This window comes from Chiloscyllium plagiosum, unplaced genomic scaffold, assembly GCF_037043375.1.
Source record: "Chiloscyllium plagiosum isolate Xiang-an unplaced genomic scaffold, Cpla_swu_hap1 HiC_scaffold_26, whole genome shotgun sequence".
In the NCBI taxonomy this organism is placed as follows: Eukaryota; Metazoa; Chordata; class Chondrichthyes; order Orectolobiformes; family Hemiscylliidae; genus Chiloscyllium; species Chiloscyllium plagiosum.
Window position 1 is genome coordinate 11,801,221 of NW_028270164.1, and position 21,024 is coordinate 11,822,244.

The window sequence follows — 21,024 nt, forward strand, 5'->3', positions numbered from 1 at the left end:
GCCTAGCTTTTAATTGCAGATTTATTAATTCAGTTCAAATTCCAAGTTTTCTAGGGCTTTAGCCTGGGGTTCTGGATTATTAGTCCAGTGATGTTACCACTGTGCTACCACCTCCCCGATTTTACGTACACAAGTCATGTCCAGAATACATTGAGACATACCCCATTCCTTCATTCTTGAGAACATGGTGCTGGAAAAGTGCAGCAGGTCAGGCAGCATCCGAGGAGCAGGAGAACCAACGTTTTGGACAAGAGCCAGAGCTTCATTCCTGATGAAGGGCTTTTGCCCGAAACATTGACTCTCCTGCTCCTCGGATGCTGCCTGACTGATTGTGCTTTTCCAGCACCACACTCTCCACCCTGATCTCAAGCATCTGCAGTCCTCACTTTCTCCATTTCTTCATTCTGTCTGCTCTTCTAATGGCCCTGACTTTGCCTGAAGTACTTTTTAAACTTCATCCTTGGTGTGTGGACATAGCTGTCATTTATTAACCTCCATCTCCTGTACAACTGCTCCACCGTTCAATGCTCCACTGTTCAATGAGATCGTGTTGATCTGATAATCCTCAACTCTACCTCCCGCCTTTTCCCCATATTCTTTGGTCCCCTTCCTGATTAAAAGTCTGTCTCTCTCAGCCTTGAATATATGTAATCACCCAGCCTCGACAATTCTGCGGTAAAGAATTCCACAGCTTCACTAGCCTCTGAGAGACGAAATTCCTCCTCATCTCTGTCTCAAATATGTGACTCCTTGCTCTGAGATTGTGCCCTCTGGTCCTAGACTGTCCCACAAGGACAATCAACCTTTCTGCATCCACCTTGTCAAGTTCCTCCAGAATCTTGTGTATATCGAGAAGGTTGCCGCTCATTCTTCTAAATTCCAATGTGTACAGTCCGAATCTACTCAACATCACCTGATAAATTCGTCCCTCCATTCCTGATATCAGTTGAGTGAAACTTTTCTGGACAGCCTCCAACGTCGGTATATTTTGCCTTAGATAAAGACCCAAAGCCATTCATAGTATTCCAACTGTGATCTGAGTGTCGCTTTGTATGTTTACCGCAAAACCTCCCTACTTTTATATTCCATTCCTTTTGAAATAAAGTTCAGTTTGCCTGCCCTGTCACCCACTGAACTTGGGCAGTCAAATTGGTGTGGAACTGAAGTCACAGATAGTTGTGGACCAGGTAAGGATGCCAGGCTTCTTGCCCTGAAGAACTTGGTGAACCATTTCCATTTTGGGTCAGTTTGACAGCTTTCTGGTTACTCTTGATGCCAGCTCTTGATTTTCTTTTTTTAATTGCAAATTAAACTAAATTCTCAAAACTTCTGTCATGGGATTTGAACTGGTATGCTGTTGGGTGTTCTACTGCCCAGGTTTCAACGTTGCAGCAACATAATCACTACAACATCATACCCACTCTCAAAAACATTGTACAGCTGTGACTATAGACAGTTTGACTATCTTTGGGAAAATCAGGTTGGAAATTTGCAGAATGTTTCCCCAAATTAAAGGGGGACATGATGTTCAGTAGAGAATTTCTACGCAATCTTCATGTCAAAAAGGGTCTCCTGCTCATATTGATTTATTATTATTGTCACGTATACCCAGATACAGTGAAAAGTATTGTATTATGTGCTAACCAGACAGATGATACCTTACATGAGTACATCAGGATTTGAGTATGTCTCATTTCCCTGTGATCCTAATGCATGGAGGTGGAAGGCTATAGTTACAAAACACATTCACCACAATTGAACGAGCCACTAATTTGAGTTTTTCTGTTGTTTTGGCAGCACTGGGATGAAGTACGAAATAAAATCTACTTTGGAACTGAACCACACGAGCAATCATAAACAACTGATTAAACCTGACTCAGATCGGGTTCAAAGTGAAATGGATGGGTTCGAAAGATGCGACAGGAAGAGTGAGCAGAAGGACTCGAGCAATGAGCCAACAGCCAAGGTCAATGGTGTGACGGTACAGGAAGTGCCCTTTGACACCAATAGCCCTGGTCCAGAGCTGAGAACTCAGCCAGGACACGAGAGGCCTGTGCAACCCAATGGGCACAACTGGCAACACGCTTCCCCTGGTAGACCCAGCGAGGAGTACTTACAACAGGACGGGATGAATACAGTGCATCGAAGGGGCTTTGTCCCACGTACTAACACTGAGAAAATGGCACAACGTCAATCCTCGTTGACTCAATTGCAACAGTGGGTTAACATGCGCAGATCCGCACTCCCACAGGACGAACTGAGGAGGTGAGAGGGCATGTCTAAAACCCGACGTTAAATCTCAGTCATTTGCAGAATGTGGGCATCACTGGCAAAGCCATTCATGACCAATCAGTTTGGGGAGATGTACCAAATAATAAAGAAGTTCCTTGTGGCCAGAGTTTATAGGCCCCCTGACAGTAGCCATATTGTAAAACCGAGTTTATGGGAAGAAATAAATGGGGCATGTAAGAAAGGGACCACGGTAATCATTGGGGACTTTAATCTATTCTATAGATGGAGAGAAACAGATTGGCAAAGGTCTCCTGTAAAATGCTTTAATAGTATTTTCAGGTCAGTTTCTTAAAGTACGTTCTAGAGTGTATCAAAGATCGGGCTAATCTGGAGCTGGCAATACACATTGCAACAAGGTAAATCAATTAGCTCATGCTAAAGGAGCCTTGAGGTGAGATTAGATTAGACTAGATTCCCTACAGTGTGGAAACAGGCCCTTCAGCCCAACAAGTCCACACTGATCCTCCGAAGAGTAACCCACCCAGACCCATTCCCCCATCCTATATTTACCCTTAACTAACTCACCTAACACTGGGCAGTTTAGCATGGCCAATTCACCTGACCTGCACATCTTTTTTTTTTTTAGATTAGATTAGATTACTTACAGTGTGGAAACAGGCCCTTCAGCCCAACAAGTCCACACTGACCCGCCGAAGCGCAACCCACCCAGACCCATTCCCCTACATTTATCCCTGCACCTAACACTACGGGCAATTTAGCATGGCCTATTCACCTGACCTGCACATTTTTGGACTGTGGGAGGAAACCTGAGCACCCGGAGGAAACCCACGCAGACACGGGGAGAATGTGCAAACTCCACACAGTCAGTCGCCTGAGGCGGGAATTGAACCCGGGTCTCTGGCGCTGTGAGGTAACAGTGCTAACCACTGTACCACCGTGCCGCCCAATCTTTTGGATTGTGGGAGGAAACTAGAGCACCTGGAGGAAACCCATGCAGACACGGGGAGAATGTGCAAACCCTACTCAAACAGTCACCCGAGGCTGGAATCGAACCTGGGACCCTGGCACTTTGAGGACACAGTGCTAACCAGTGAGCCACTGTGCCACCCCACAATAACAAATCACTGTCAAGCTTTATGTTAATGAGTTTTGAGAAGATTTGTATCTCAGGTTGAGGTTCTGGATGTAAGTTTGCTCGCTGAGCTGGAAGGTTCATTTTCAGACATTTCGTCACCATACAAGGTAATGTAATCAGTGAGCCTCCAGTGAAGCACTGGTGTTATAATACACTTTCTATTTACGTGTTGAGGTTTCCTTGTGTTGGTGATGCCATTTCCTGTTCCTGTAAAGAACAGGAAATGACATCAGCACAGAAAATGACATCACCTCAGGAAATGCCATCACCAACCCATGGAACCCTAAACACATAAATAGAAAGTGGGTCATAACACCAACACTTCACTGGAGACTCACTCATGATGTTACCTAGTATGATAATGAAACATCTGAAAATGAATCTTCCAACCCAGCGAGCAAATTTACATTCAGAGTTTTAAGTTTAGTTTGAAAGGGTCAGGTGTGGGTCATGACTAGTGTTGTAAACCAAAATAAAGGTAAATCTGAGGGTATGAAGGCAGAGGTGAACTGGGAAATTAGGTTAGAAGTGAGGAGAGGAGAGTTACCCATGGCACATTTTTGAGATTTCTTAATAATTCTCATCAAAGATTGAACTCAGTGAGAAGGAAAGACTGTTTGTTTGAGAAGGATTCATGGCTAAGTAAGGAAGGAAAGGGTAATATTAAATTGAAAGGAACACTACACATCTGCAAAGATTTGTGGTAGGTTAGAGGATTGGATTAACTAAGAATCAGCAAAGAATGACTAATAAGATAATTAAGATGCGGATAGCAGAGTATAAAAGAAAGCTAGTTAGTAATATACCAACAGACAGTAAGAGTTCCTAGAGTAGTTTGATAGGAAAGGAGTAACAAAGGCCTCTGCAGAGATGGTTTGGGAAATTTATAATGGAAAACAGAGGAAGAATGGAAACTTTAAACGGATAATTTGTGCCTGTTGGTATAGTCTGTCTTCCATTGAAATTAAAAATCTAGAGGTAACAGGGAGAGATGAACTTAAGCCAGTCACCATCACCAGGAAAACAGTGCTAGGAAAACCGAGGTAACATCTCCATAGTTTCAGCTATCCATTATTAGAGACTGGTGACTGAAGATGGTTTAACCTGTGGGTCACCACACCTTGGGTGAGTGACAAGCTTGAGAAAGGTAGGACTTTCATGGTGACCTCAGCCAATGTGGGAATAAAACCTATGGTGTTACAATGTGTCACAAATCAACTGTCTAGCCAACTGAGCTAAGCTAGTCCTTTAAATAGTTAGATTTTATGAAGTGAATTGAAGGCGGACAGGAAAGTAAAATGTGAGAGGGGTTTAGGCAGGAATTGGAACTTAGGTGTTGATAGCACATCGAATGCCTTGCCAGACCAACAGTGATGGGACTAGAATCTGGTATTGTCTTAAAATGGAAACTGACCAATGCTATGTAGAATTACACAAAGTTTTACAAAGATAGCTATTAGGCCCTATGACCCATGCTACTGTCCATGTGACTTACTTCCCACTCTACCATCTAACTCAATCAATGCTACATTTCACTCCTTTATTTATCAAAACATCTCCTTAAATGGTCTCAGGACCTGAAACATTAATTCTGTGAAATAACTCCACAGAGGCCAGTATCCAAGACCCCCTTTATTTACACATGGAGGGTCCTTGATACTGATCCAACTTTCTCGGAGCCAACTCTGAGTGACAGCATATCTGACACCCATGTTTTAATATGTCAGTCAGGGCACCCTGAGCGGGTCAGATTAACAGCTTCAATCAGGGAACTCATATTCTGAGGTCCACCTGGCTGACCTCATTCCAGTTACTACACCTTGCTTTCTCTCTACAGATGCTGCCAGACCTGCTGAGTTTCCCAGCAATTTCTGTTTTTGTTTTTCTTTAAATGAATCTATATTAGTCACTTCAACCAGCATGGTGGTAAGGTACAGTTCTATCAATTGTTGAAACTTTATTGCTGGAATGTCCTGAAGAAGGGCCTGTGCCCGAAACGTCGAATCTCCTGTTCCCTGGATGCTGCCTGACCTGCTGTGCTGTTCCAGCAATAAAGTTTCAACTTTGATCTCCAGCATCTGCAGACCTCACTTTCTCCTCACAGTTCTATCAATTCCCTACATAAAGAAATTTCTCCTGAATTCTTGATTCCAATCATTAGTGACTTTCTTATACTCATGTCCCTTAGTTTTTGGATTAATCCTCTTGTGGAAACATCTCTTTTAATCTACCTAATAAAATATTTTATCAATTTGATGACCTGTACTATCACTGCTGAAAAATAGCAACATGTTGTCAAAGCCTTTCATCTTGCACTCATCAGGACAGAATTGCAAGAATACCAAATCTCAAAGAGAACAACAATTTATACTGCATGAGGAAAGAGTCCTGTTTGGGTGTCATGGAGAATGTATTGGGGAACAGTTTACTGCCAAGCTGATGTTTAACTTGAAACCAGGCAGCTCAACTGTGATTGGTCAAGTCATTGCCATCGGGAATGCATCAGGGAAGGGCTGTCCTGTAAGCTTCTGTTTGTTTGAATAAGGCACTTTGCATGGATTCTCAGCCTTTTCTTTTATAGAGAATACGATCCCAGCCTATTCATTCTCTCCTGATGGTCAGAACCTTTCAGTTATGTCATCATTCCTATAGATTTAGTTTGCACCTTCTCCAGTGTCTTTATATCTTCTTCATAATATCGAGATAGGGTTATAATATAGAGACCAGAACAAAGCATGGTATTCCAGAGTGGACTAACCAATGTTCTGCATATGTTTAACAAAACCTCTCTACTTTGGGATTCAGCTCCTCCTGAAATGGACTTCTATTTGACGTTTATTGCCTTCCCGTGTTGGGAATTTAAAGATCTCTGTGTCCAGCAACATGCTTGGAGACAGATTTAAATTGGTCTTCCAAACTGTTTTATGCTCTAGAATTTCCAATAATTGTTTTAATGACCATGTCTGATCATGATCCCTGGGTGGTGATAAATATATATACTTCGGAGAGAGGCCAAATTCTTGAAATAGTAGGTTGCTGGTTCACTGGCTGTATCTGGAGCAATCAGACGAGATAAGTCCATTGCACAAAACCATCTCGCTCAACAGTTAGCTGAGCAAAGTTGAGGAGATTGGATGAAGGCAGTTGGATGTTACAGACACCACCATAGGGCTCAGTAGGAGCTCAGTGGGATAGGGAAGAGACAGTCACCTCATACTACTGTTTCTGATTGCTATCCAAAGCTGAGCGTGTGTCTGTGTGGGTACAAAATCGAAAGCATAATTAGAATCCCTACATTGTGTAAAGAGGCCATTCAGCCCATCGAGTCTGCACTGACCCTGCAAAGAGCGTTCCACCCAGATCCAGCCCCATACCCAAGTAGATAGGCAGGAGGCTGGAAGAGCACAGCAAGCCAGGCAGCGTCAGGAGGTGGAGAGGTCGAAGTTTTGGTCTGAACAAGGGTTTTACCTGAAACATTGACTTCTCCACCTCCTGATGCTGCCTGGCTTGCTGTGTTCTTCCAGCCGCCTGCTTGACTACCTTGGATTTCAGCATCTGTGGTGTTTTTGTCCCTACCCTATTACTCCACATTTCCCATTGCTAATTCATCTATCCTCCACTTCTCTGGACACTACAGGGCAATTTTAGCATGGCCAATCCATCTAGCCTGCAAACATTACACTGGGAAGAACCAGAGCACCTGGAGGAAGCCCACACAGAGACTGGGAGAATATGCAAACTCCACACAGACAGTCTCCCAAGACTGAAATCAAATCTGGGTCCCCGACGCCATGAGGCAGCAATGCTAACCACTGAGCCACTATGCTACCTTCCCCGTGCTGAAAATTTGATCATTTCCTGTTGGAATGGCAGAAACAGTGAGTGGGGTGGGGGGTAGTGAAATGAAAAACCATGCCTCTCTTTGCCATTGTAGCTACAAGGAATATCCACGGTGGTCAGAGTTCTGAAGAAGGGTCATTGGACCTGACCTGTTAACTCTGCTTTCTCCCACAGATGCTGCCAGACCTACTGAGTTTCTCCATCAAGTTCTGGTTTGTTTCTAAATTGGTCACCTGTGGCACTGATGATATCTCTTTTTTTCAGCTCTCAGGTATATCACACGCCAACCAGAGATGCGCCAGAGTATTATAGACTGCTATCGCCCTATTACCAAGATGAGTACTTGCAGTTTTTACAGCCTGGTACACGGCCGGACAGTATTTGTTCTGTGCCAGCTTATGACAGAATGACAGCGCGGTGGTCAATCGACGAGCGACAGTCGGCGTTTCTGCCGAGGGATTGGCAGGACCGGCGGGCATACAGTGGGCAGGGGTCGCCCGTGTGGCATGGTGCACAGCCGGCATACACCCATGAGGTCGACAACATCACCAGCACAATGCGGAGGATGTCCCTGCAGCCCCGTTCCCGCTCCGTACCTCGCTCACCATCCCAAGGACCCCTCGTGGTGAATCGGGTCTACTCTCCGGTGAGGTCTCCAAGCGCCCGGTTTGATAGGTTGCCGCCCCGAAGGGACGAAGTGTTTGGCCATCCAGCCTACACGCTGCGCCGGTCTCGCAGTGCAAAGGTAACTCACCTCACAGTCCACACTTTGAATGGTCTGATTAAATATATACACAACGTCCCTATGATTAATTCACTGCATGCCGGCATCATTGAGGATAGGCTAAACCTACTCAAACTGTCCTCATAAGACAGTCCCTCCAGACCCGGGATAAACCAAGAGGATGAATCTTTTGTGAACTGCTTCCAGTATATCTTTTCATAGATCAGGGGCCCAAAACTGTTTAGAGCATCCCAGCAGTGTTCTGACGAGAGCCTTTGTAGAATTTAGTTACATAATTATATAGTTCTGTATGTGCGCCTTGCGTTGCATTCCTAATTGCCTTTGAACAGCAAAGGTGAAAGTGAGTACTGCAAATGCTAAAGATCAGAGTCTAGATTAGAATGGTGCTGGAAAAGCAGAGCAGGTCAGGCAGCATCGGAGGAGCAGGAAAATCAACGTTTCGGGTAAAAGCCCTTCAGGAAAAATGAACAGCAAAGGCAAGTCGGCTAAATGGACTGTGTCTGGGCTGTAATTTCTATGTTGCCTCCTGCAAAAGACTTTTTCTTACTCAAAGGGTGGCATGGTGGCTCAGTGGTTAGCACTGCTGCCTCACAGTGCCAGGTACCCGGGCTCAATTCCAGCCTCGGGCGACAGTCTGTGTGGAGTTTGCACGTTCTCCCTGTGTCCGTGTGAGTTTCTTCCAAAGACATGCAGGCTGGGTGGATTAGCCATGGGGAATGCATGATGATAGGAGAAGGGAGGGTAAGTGGGTCTGGGTGGGGTGCTCTTCAGAGGGTCATTGTGGACTGCATGGGCTGATTGGCTTGTATCCACACTGTAGGGATCCTAAGAAGTTTTTATACCATCCTATAATTTGAGAGTGCAGGAGGGATTTGGAAAGATATTCATTCATGGAACAAACTTTCACAGATCTGTCCCTTACAGCCAATGAATTCCTTTTAAACTCGCTGTTGTACAAACATGACAGGCAATTTGTGCACAGCATGATCCCAAACCAGCAATGTGGTAGTAACCAGGTAGTCTGCTTTATTGATGTTATTTGAGTGAAGATGTTGTGAAGATGCTGCTGTTGCTCTTCAAAATGTGATCTATTCTATCCACCTGAAAGAGCTTGGATGAACATTGTTGTGAAAGGTGGTATCAGTGACAGTGTAGCACTCCCTCTGCACAGCATTGCATTGCTGCTTCAACGTAAGTTGTACACCTAATTTCTCTTGAGTAGGAACTCAAAACTTCTAATTCAAACAAGAATGCTCTCAACAATGTTCGATTATTTCACAATATTTCTTTTCAAGCTGATGCATTCATTCCAAATGTCTATATGGCTTAATTTGGATTAAATGTCCCTGGGACGCTGGCGCTCTGAGGCGGCAGTGCTAACCACGGTGCTGCCGTGCCCAACTGAGGAGTTGGCTTGGGTGGTAACTTTTGGCACCCTGAATTTTCGAGTGTCAAGGCCTGCCATTTGCTGAGAACCTCACACACACTGACCTGCCAAGCTCTTAATGGGTGAAATGACAAGTTTTCTTAGTCGGGGGAGAGGGAATTTGCATGTTAGTCTCCACCAGAAACTCACCCTCAGCAAAAGGGAACATTCTGCCCATGTATGTGGCCCAGGGAAGCACAGCAAAGGACTCTTTAAGTTGCAAGGTCCCTGAGGGTTCAGAATTCAATATACGTGGGAGTTTCAGCTCAGCTTTCTAGGATTAATAAGAAAAGAAACTGACTTGATCCAGGCAGTTGTTTATTGTGACAGAGGGTTCAAATAATGGTGAATGCAAGTTAAAGATTAAGACGTCAACTATAGAAATGGAAATTAAATGGAATAGTTCCAACACTTCTATTTATGTAGTTCCTTGTCAGAGAGAGGAAAAAAGATATGAGGATGCTTTTCATGAAAGGTTTGCATACCAAGTTTGCAGGAAAGGAGATGGAAGTGAGCAGCACAATGGAGTTGATTACATTGCAGTTCGTGACAGGGTTAGAATGTGAAGGCGATAGGTTTCAATGGGAAAAATACAATGGGAAGGTTCAACAATTAGAAAGAAATGTGTCTGTTTCTTTAGGTCTTTCTAAATATTTCGATATTACGTAGGAATAGAAGATGAGGAGGAGGCCATTTAGCTCCATGTGTCACGCAGTGAGATCATCGCTTACCTATGACTGACCTCCATACACTTACCATTACCCCATATCCCGTTATACCCTGGGGATAACAAAACTGTATCAATCTCCATTTTAAACTTAGCAATTGATCTGACATCAATTGCAATTTTCAGAAGAGAATTCTAAATTTCTCCATCCTTTTCTGTCTCGCAATGTTTCTAATTGCTCTCCTGAAATTTCTGGCTCCAATTTTTAGACTCTACCTCTTAGTGCTAGATTCACAATCAGTGGAAAAAGTGTCTCAAAACAAATAATACTGGAGATCACAGTGGGTCAGGCAGCATCCGTGGAGAGTGAGCAAGCACACTAGATGATTCTTCATCAGCGCTGACATGAGTGTGGAGGGGGCAACATTTATGAAATAGTGGGGTCGCGTGCTGGGGGAGAAATGGTGCTGTTCGTGCAGATTAAGTCACAGAGTCATAGAGATGTACAGCACGGAAACAGACCCTTCGGTCCAACCCGTCCATGCCGACCAGATATCCCAACCCAATCTAGTCCCATTTGCCAGCACTTGGCCCATGTCTCTCTAAACACTTCCTATTCAGATACCCATCCAGATGCCTTTTAAATGTAGCAATTGTATCGGCCTCCACCACTTCCTCTGGCAGCTCATTCCATACACACACGAAATGTGTGAAACATTTGCCCCTTAGGCCCCTTTTATATCTTTCCCTTCTCACCCTAAACCTATGCCCTCTAGTTCTGGACTCTGAGAATGGCAGAACCATAGTGGGTCTAACTGCCAAACAGGAAAGAAGACATAGTCTCACTGGAGTGGGGGAAGGGGAGAGAGGACATGGTGACAGAGAATGTAACAAATATAGCTAAAACAAAGGGAAGAAATGGGAGTCACGTCAGCTCTGATAACGAGTCATCTGGACTCGAAACGTCAGCTTGCTCTCTCTCCATGGATGCTGCCTGACCCGCTGTGATCTCCAGCATTTTTTGTTTTCAGTACAGATTCCAGCATCTGCAATAGTTTGCTCCTACAAAATAGTGTCTCTCTCTATCTACCCTACCTGTCCCCCTTAATGTTTTGAAACTTGAGTCAAACATTTTAAATTCCAGGGTATACAACTTCATTTTGTGTAATTTTTTTATAATTTTGCTAAATCTATAAGGTACTCCTTCTAAAGTAAAGTGAAATTAGGGATTATCAGATCAGCCATAGACCTCAAAGGGCTGAATGGCCTACTTCTGTTCCTATGCCTTGTGGTCAGATGATCCTTCCTAAGGTGTAATGCCCAGAAAAGATCATTGTTTTCCAGGGGCTGGCGGAGACCCTACCCAGCCCCAGCATAAAAAAAACATTGCCTGGGCAAGCTCATTCCCACTTCGACAGCTTGCTGTGCTCAGGTTTAACCCTCAAGGAGTGATAGATCCAGCTCATCACCTCTGGATAAGTGATACATTTGCAGGTTGTAACAGCATCACCATCATACTGGAACAAGAAACAGGATTAAAGAAACCTTAAAATTCACAAAGTCATCAGTTCTGCTTGTTGGACTCTGTAATGCACAGTTAACAACACTTCACTTAATTAAAAAAAAAGTTCCAAGCCTCTTCACAGGAGTATTTGCAAACATAATTAACATTCATCTTGTTAGTTAGGCACATCCAAGGAAATCAGACTCTGTGCATCAGCTGTAGTTGGTGGTTAGTTTTATTAAAGCTTTTTCCTGTTTGTTTCTAGCAATACGACTACTCTGGAGACAGGAGACTGTCTGGACTGCAGCCATATCACTTCACTGCCTCTCGCTCAATGCAGGACAGAATGGTAAGTTCTGAAAATGACTTGCAATGTAAATTCATTTGGATTCATGCAAGAAAACTGTAATAAGCAAATGATAGAAGGGGATGTCATAAACCATAACTTCTGGACTCTCCATGTATTGCAAAATTTCTGGCACATTGACGTTTGGCATGTTTGATTCCCCGACAATATTTTCTTGGCTTATTCTGTAGTTAGTTCTAACCTGGAAGCACTACCTACAATTCATAGGGAATGGTTCCTGTTGCTGATTCATTTTTGGATATTGATTACAGTGAAAATTCACATCTTTGGACGTAGCTTTAGGTTTCTATTTGCAGGACCTTGACAACAAGGCCTAGATTCTGCTAAGATCCAAGAATACAAATGCCCCAAGCAATGAAATTCTTCATCAGTACCCTCTAAACCTGTGAGCTTTACCACCTGGAAAGGCAAGTGTGGCAGATGTATTGAAAAACCCACCATCTGCAAGTTCCCCTCCAGGATCCCCTCACCCAGACTTGGAGCGAGATCACTATTCTTTCACTTTCACTGAGTCAGAGTCTTGGAAATTCCTCCCTAACAGAACTGGGGTGGGGGGAGGGGGCTTGCTATTCCCCATGGCCTGCAGTGCAAGTAGGGTGGTTCACCATCATCTTCTCACGGACATTAAGGAACGGACAACAAATATTGCCCTGACTAGCGATACTCACATCCCATGAACAGTTTCTTTCCACTCATTCACAGTATGTGGATGTTGCTGGCCAGGCCAGCATTTATTGCCAGTCCCTAATTTCCCAGAGGGCCATTGGTCTGGAGTCACATGTTGGCCAGACCAGGTAAGGAAAGCAGATTTCCTTCCCTAAAAAGACTTTGCTGATCGCAATCAGTTTTGCCTGACAATTGACAATAGTTTCAAGGTCATCATTAGACTCTTAATTCAGATTTTTATTGAATTCAAACTCCACCATCTGCCAAAGCAAGATTTGAACCTGTGTCTCCAATAAGATGCCTGGGTCGCTAAGTTAATAATTAGTGATAATGCCAGTAGGTTATCATGAGACTGATATGGGACATAAACACCAACTCAAATCCAATGGGCTGCACTGCTTGCGTGCGTGCTGTAAATTTTATATAATTCTCAGCAAATGAGAGTAGCGCACTAATCAGTAAATCATGAAATATTTATTTTCCTTTTGACCACTGAAACTTTATCCCAGCTGTATTGACTGACTGTTGCAAACACCGATTCTTTTGCCACCGTCTGACAGGAAGTGTCCAGCGAGATGGTTCCACTCCTATCTGTCTAAACCCTTGTAGAAACGTTATAATCCATTTCAATCACCCCTTCATTTCCCCCCACTCCATCCTGCCAATCAAGATGAAGTTTGGAAGTCTCAACAATTTATTCCGAGGCTACCAGAAGAAAAAATTGTGCAATAGTCACGAGGAACCACTGCTCTCTATGGATAAACCCATCTTACCACCGCTCCCAAACTCTACCAGTGACACTTTAAAAGTTGCCAGTGCATCGGTATGCTACCATTGCTGGGCCAAAAATCAAGGTACCCCTGACATTTTTTAATCCCTGATACCAGCAGCATACTTACTGTCAGGCGTGCTTTTCTGACCTGTGTAGCTGACACTTCAGTTTGTTCGATTCCCCTGAAACAGATGTTTACAACAGAATAAAGCTGCTGTGTAGCTATGAGACATTTTCACTGTAGAGTCACACAGATCAATTCAATATGTCAGCCTGTTATATTTTTTGAAAACTGAAGTACAAAATGGTTTGGTCCTTTACTCATGACATTGTGGGTGTAACAGAGGACAGTTTGAAGTTACTGGGTTAGAACATAATTGAAAGAGCAAAGAACAAAGACAACAGTAAAAGTTGACCAATGTCTTTCTCCTTCATTTATTCTTAGAACGTGAGTGTCACTGACAAGTCCATCATTTGTTATCCATCTATCTGATCACCTTTGTCAACTTTTACAGTTTGGTACAACTCAGTTGTTTGGCAGACCATTTCAGAGGGCAGTTAGGGTCAATAACATCACTGTGGGACTGGAGTCACATTAGTCCAGACTTGAGGCAAGTTAGTGAAGAAAGAGCACTTTTACAGCCATCCAGAATTCCCATGTTAGTGGTTAGTGAGACTAGCATTTTATTCCAGATTATTTTTTTCATTAAATTAAAAATCCTCCAATTACACCAAAATTGGAGGTTTAGTGGACAGCCAAGAAGGTTACCTTAGATTACAATGGGACCTTGATTAGATGGGGCAATTAGCTGAGGAGTGGCAAATGGACTTTAGATAATTGTGAGGTGCTGCATTTTGGAAAAAGAAATCAGTGCAGGACTTATACACTTAATGGTAAGGTTCTGGGGAGTGTTGCTGAACAAAGAGGTCTTGGAGTAGAGGTTCATAGAAAGTGGAGTTGCAGGGTAGATAAGATAGTGAAAAACTCATTTGGTATGCTTTCCTTTTGGGAGGTCATATTGTGGATGCACAGGACTTGGTTAGGCCACTGTTGGAATATTGCGTGCAATTCTGGTCTCCTTCCTTTCGGAAAGATGTTGTGAAACTTGGCAGGGTTCAGAAGAGATTTACAAGGATGTTGCCAGGGTTGGAGGATTTGAGCTATAGGGACAGTCTGAATAGGCTGGAGCTGTTTTCCCTGGAGTGTCAGAAGCTGAGGGGTTACCTTATAGAGGCTTACAAAATTATGAGGTGCATGGATAGAATAAATAGACAAAGTCTTTTCCCTGGGGTGGGAAGTCCAGAACGAGAGGGCATTGGTGCAGGGTGAGAGGGGAAAGATATATAAGAGGGACCTAAGGGGCAACGTTTTCACACAGAGGGTGGTACATGTATGGAATGAGCTGCCAGAGGAAGTGGTGGAGGCTGGTACAATTACAGCATTTAAAAAGCATTGGGATAAGTATATGAATAGGAAAGGTTTAGAGGGATATGGGCCAAGTGCTGGCAAATGGGACTAGATCAGATTAGGTTAACTGGTCGGCATGGTTGGACCAAAGGTCTGTTTCCGTGCTGTACGTCCTTTTGTCCCTATGCTGTGGTACGGCATTGAACCCGTGTCAGAAATGAATTATCCAAGTGTGTGGATTATTAGTCTAGTAACATTACCAGCGTGCTATTGTTTCCTCTGTTTTAAATAATTACAGAGTGCCTTCACACAGAAAGATGTCCTAAGATGCTTCACAGCAAATGTGTGCAAAACGTTGAGGAGAAATAGTTTAAAACATGATTGAAGAAAGACGTTTAAAGGAGTCCCATAACCATGGAGTTTGGAAGGATTTAGGGATCAAGTTACAAAAGTTTGGTGGGATGCAGGGATTGTGATGATTAATATAGTGAAATGGAGGGATGACTAACACATGGTATCAGAGAACCAGAATTCACGGGCTGGGAGCGATTGACGTGCAAGGTTATGGAAAGGTTCTGAAGGTGAGGATTTTGAGTTTGAAGCATTGAGTAGCAGGGAGCCAGCTGAAATTGTTGAGAATAGGTATGATGGGAGAAGGAGAGCTGGAGAATGGATAATGCTAGACAGCAGAGTCTCAAGCCTAAGTCTTAGTTAAGACTCAGGTCTGTAACTAAAATCAGATTCAGTTACTCCAGCCATGTTAATGGGCGGCACAATGGTTCGTACCGCCAGGGACCTGGGTTTCATTCCAGCCTCGGGTGACTGTCTGTGTGGAGTTTGTACATTCTCCCCGTGTCTGTGTGGATTTCCTTCAGGTGCTCCGGTTTTCTCCCACAGTCCAAAGATGAGTGGGTGAGATGGGTTGACCATGGCAAATTACCCAGAGGGTCCAGGGATGTGCAAACAAGGTGGGTTTGCCATGGGAAATGCAGAGTTACAGGGATAGGGTAGGGGGTGGGTCTGTATCGGATACTTTTCAGAGGGTGGTTGTGGAGCTGATGGGATGAATGGCCTGCTTCCGCACTGTAGGGATTCTATGTTTTATTATCAAGATTGAAAATCCATGCTGAATTCTTCTCATAGTTTAACAGTGAAAGCTTGAACTTCTTTTGTCCCAGCTGCAGTCAATATGTCATGAAAATACAATATTTTGGCTGTTGCCCTTTAGGAACAGAGGATCAAACATTAGTTACTGGACAAGACGTTTGTCTTTTTACATGTGCCTGAGGAGCTGCTGTGCAGTGAGTTTGGACCAAGCTTGCAAGCCTCAAAGAGTGAAAATCTCTTTTGTCTCCTTAACAATTGGCATGTCACATAGTTTTAACAGTAGCTCATCTGCAGCTAAGATTTGGTTCTGACCCCTATGCTGCATGACTTGTAGAATAAGTAGTTGCAGTTCTACACATTAAGACTGCCGACATCAGCTGTATTCCATGCCAGCATTCACTGAGGACCAGTACAATTAATCTTAACTTGGGTCTGGGAGTAATAACCATTAGTCACTATTGTCCTCTGGGAAAATGAGTGAGTGTATTTGATCCTTGAGGATAAGATTGGACCCAACTGAGAGGTCATCCACAGTCATCTGGAACCATATTCCAGTAGGATTCAGGGCTTGGGAGATAAATTGTATTGTCCATCCCTACATTCTCCTCCTCAAACTATCCTCCTTGTATTCTCAACTGTTCCACATCATGGAATGTTGACTTCACTAGCTCGACCAGCATTTATTGAACTGAGTGGCAGTGAAAAGACACGACGCTGGATAGACTTGGATTGTTTTCCTTCAAGTAGAGAGTACTGATGGGTACATGATTTGAGGGGTATAAACTGATGAGGGATATAGATGGGGGAGACAAGAAGGATCTTTTCCTCTTGGTGGAGCGATCAATGATGGGGGGATTAATTTTAAGGTAAGGGCCAGGAGGTTTAGAGTGGATTTGTGTAGACAATCTTTACCCAGAGGGTGGTGGGAATCTGGATCTCATGGCCTATAAGGGTGGTAGAGGCAGAAACTCTCATAACTTTGAAGAAGTATTTAGATGTACACTTGTGATGCCAACCCATACGAGGCATTGGGCCAAGTGCTGGGAAATGGGAGTTTTTGACCAGTGCAGACTTGATGTGCTGAATGGCCTTTTTCTGTGCTGTGACTCCATGCTGTTGGTCTGGATTCACATGTCAGAAAGGACAACAGATCTCCTTCCTATTGAATCAGATGGGTTTTTACAACAATTGACGATGGTTATTAATGTCCAGATCTTAATTGAATTCCAAATTCACCACCTCCCACAGTAGGACTCAAACCCATATTTCCAGAACATCAGAACGGGATCTGGATTCATAGGTCATTAACATTACCACTAAACCACCTTCCCCTAATGCTAACCTGGGCAAGCTCAGCTTTCCCATCGTGTTTATTCAACTTTCTTGACTTCAATAGTAGAACCTGCGGGGGGTTCATTTTATCATCATTGCATTCAATCTTCACTTTGTGCTTTAACCTTCCCTCAGCATCCTCTACTCTGTGTGGTGTAGATTTAGTGTCAGAGCTGAGGAGCTGGCGTGCACTCAGACGGGCTTAGAGCAGGTCTACCTGCCTCAAAGAGTTGGTTTAGGGATCAAGGGAACCTCTTTGGTCATTAAATGTCAATTTGGACAGTAAAACCATCTCCATTTTCCATAGAAGCCTTGCCTTCTTGCAGTGGAAGTAACAATTACACTTAGAACAGTCTGTGCAGCAGCATTTTTGAAATGGTCAGGTGCTGATGAGCAGCATTGGTAGATTCAGAGCTCTATCTTATTTACCGTATCCTTGGAGTATCACAGTGTCTAACTGGGCGCTTTTGAACTCTCTAACCATCTATTCCCTTTCTTCTGACTAACTATTTGTTTTCTTCTTCATTCTGTGCTGTCTAACTCTGCGACTCCTTTTACCTTGTGGCATAACAGGATGAAATTCTAGATCTTCAGTTACAAAGGAAGCTAGAATTTCTGGACCAGCAGGTGGGCCTTGATGTGTAAATCTGTCTTGGTGTCCATTCACATGAGTCAAACTGTCCTGGTGTCTATACCCATTGGCCACACTCTTTTGGTATCTGTTCCCATTGGTCAAACCACCCTGATGTCTATTCCCATTGGTCAAGGATGAAGTGACAAGGTTGTGAATTGGACATTACCCTTGAGTCTGATCCATGTGAACTGGGAGTTCGAGTCAATGATACTTAAAGACCATGAGGAACAAGACTCAGAGAATGACACAACACAAGAGCCCATTCAGCACACCTCACCCACGCCACCAAGAGCCCATTCAGCACACCTCACCCACGCCACCAATTAATTACATGACTTTTTTTTTTAAAAATCAAATCAACATTTTCACATAATTAAGTCATTATAAACTAGGGTGTAACACAGAAACAAGTTAGATGAAAAAAATCCAAGGGTAGTTTAGAAATGTCTGAAGAGGGTGTTTCATTTTATGTATACACAAAATACTCATAATTACTGAATAAAGTGACATTACAATTATTCCTGTAGAACAGTAATTAACATATAGGCATTGCCAAGGAGGATAAAACAAGCGTTAAGATTGTTAGTAGCAGATACATCTTCACATGTAAGATATTGAGTGAGCCTTTGACTGTTAGTTGTATTCTTGACTCCAAGTCAGCAGGTGGAGAAGGTCAAAACCCATTCCAGACAACCCTCACAGATGTATCTAAATCCTGGTTTCACAACCAGATATTGGTGCACAAACCTTCTCATTATTGGTTGTAGGAACTAACCGCCCTCTTAAAAATGGTGATGAACATTGAAGGAAGGTCCATGTCATGGGTTTTTCAACCAATGAATACTTTGTTGTTCTCCATTGATCAAACATAAAGATATTAAAGCAACAGCAAGAGTAATGATAAGTACAGTGTTAATGATTGAACTATTTCAGATCCACATGATACAACTAGATTCATGACACAACATGCTCCAGGAGACTATGTTCCAGCATTTTGCTCACGGACCAAGCTAATTAAAAAGGATTATTCAATAGCGATCAAACACACATCAAAAAAATGTAGTAATGGGAAGGCAATAAAAACATTAAAGGGATTTCTTTAGTGAGGAACAAACCATATCAAAGGGATTTTACTCCAGAGAGATGATCGAAATTAAGGGCTTGCCTCTTTGATAGGCTAAACAAAATTTAAATATTTGACGATTAATGTTGGGAATTATATTTTTTTGGGTTGCACTGTGAAGGTAGTGAACCTTGATACTTCTCCTTTGAGTATTTGTCTGTTTCTGTCTTCACCGACATCCTGATAATGCAGTCTGTAGTGTGTTCATCTCGTCAAAAGATCTTGTTGTTTACTATTGAATTTGTGTAAATCTTGTCAGAATCCCTGTAGAGAATTCAATAGAGTGTGATTAACCTCCCTCAACTTTCATACACAACACAGGATGCTTCAAATAATTGGTTTTCTGTAAATTGCCTGCTTTCTGTTCTGTGAATCTGTCCATTTTACATGCGCTTGCTGCTGTGACCGTTCGAGGCACTTAGACTCTGCTCAAGATTGTGTGTCTGAAATTATAACCATCAAGGAAAAAACAGTGCAGGTGGGGAGAGGTGACTACTCTCTAGAAAAAGACATCTGGATAACCTTAAAATTATGATATGAGTTTGATAGGGGAAATGCAGAGAAGACATTTCCACTTAGGAACAGGTATGTCTAGTGGTCATAATTATAAGATGACCACTAGTAAATTGAATTGGAAGTTCAGGAAAATACTCATTACCCATGAAAGAGTGCTTTGAGTTTGAAACCTGCATGAAATAGTTTAGACATATGGCATTGTCACACATAAGAGGAAGCTCGATTAATATCTTAGGGAGAAAGGAATAGAAAGATATGTTTTATAGATTAGGGTGAAGTAAAGTCAGAGAGACTGTATGATGCATTAATACGTAGCTAGACTAGATGGACTGAATGAGCTGTTTCAGTGATTAACCTCAGCAATACTATGCTTTTAAAAGGGGCATTTAGTCAGCCCTATCTTGGTATTTAAGGGGCTTGAGACCACACTCAAAGTCAAGTGCATAAAACCAAATCCCTGTCAACCTTGAGAAGCTCAGCTAATGTTAATGGGCTGGAACTTAGCGCCTTCTCTCTGAGAGCTCATCTTAAGAGTACAAATTTAAGAAAGCTGCGCATGTTCTAGAATGAGTAAACTCAAGTTATTCACAGCGTGGCTTTGGATTTACATTGATGCTGTTATCTCTGGCACACTGTTCTAATCTTACCAGTTACAGCCGCTGTCGCTTCTACTGTGCCAGGATTTACAACACAATCCTGCAGTGACTCTAAACCCTTGGTTCATTCTGAATATGAGCGCTGCGCTGCAGGATATTTTGGGATACGTTACTATAGTAAATGTGCTTTATGCCAAACACATTTTGAAGTGAAATTGTTGCTACATGTCCACAGGAAAGTATATGTTTAAAGTGAATGTTATGTTTGACTCATCCACTGCTCTGCAGTCAATATCTATGTTTGAAAACATGACTGGAATTGATGAGGTGATGTTGTTTTGTAGCACCATTTAATTTGAACTAAATCACCATCTTCCCTATTGATTTGCTGATGATTATGTTCAATCCCTGACCCTATAAAGCAATTAATTAATATAATGTTTTGAACAAACCTTGACTGACAACTGGCAAGTTTTCATTCCCTTTCCAATTCAGCATCATTGATTTTTTGGCTCAGAATCTGTTCATTAGTTGTTGCCAGGCTCAATATCACTGCAAATAGATGTGGCACATTTATTCCTATACATTAGCAAGTTTCCCTCAAACTTCAATCGATAATTACCACAAAAAGACTTGTACTTTCATGGCACCTTATCGTGTTTCAGATATGTCTCAAACTGTGGAATCATACAACATAGAAAGATCATTCAGACAATGTAAGGTCACCAATGTCCGATTGTATTATGGGGCTGCTCTCCCATTAGAGAGAGGTAACTGGTGTTGGCTTAACCTGAGGGTTACCACACCTTGGGTGAGGGGAGAGGTTGAGAAAGAGACTCCATTATGGTAACCTCAGCTGGTGTGGGAATCAAACCCATGCTTTTGGTACATTACTCTACAATGTAAACCGGCTGTCCAACCAACTGAGCTAAC

At 42.9% G+C, this 21,024-nt stretch overlaps 1 protein-coding gene across 18 annotated transcripts in view; it reads left to right on the forward strand.

Moving 5' to 3' along the window:
• The window catches only part of plekha6 (pleckstrin homology domain containing A6), a 341,146-nt gene that overhangs the window by 279,259 nt on the left and 40,863 nt on the right, over positions 1-21,024 (forward strand). For 15 of the 18 annotated variants that reach the window (XM_043716433.2, XM_087973474.1, XM_087973473.1 and 12 more), the window contains 4 exons: positions 1,798-2,265; positions 7,493-7,973; positions 11,836-11,919; positions 17,796-17,849. In XM_043716433.2, the coding sequence (XP_043572368.2) occupies positions 1,798-2,265; positions 7,493-7,973; positions 11,836-11,919; positions 17,796-17,849 (1,087 nt within the window). The remainder of the gene's footprint in view (positions 1-1,797; positions 2,266-7,492; positions 7,974-11,835; positions 11,920-17,795; positions 17,850-21,024) is intronic. The other 3 variants (XM_087973476.1, XM_087973479.1, XM_087973484.1) reach the window with 1 other exon arrangement.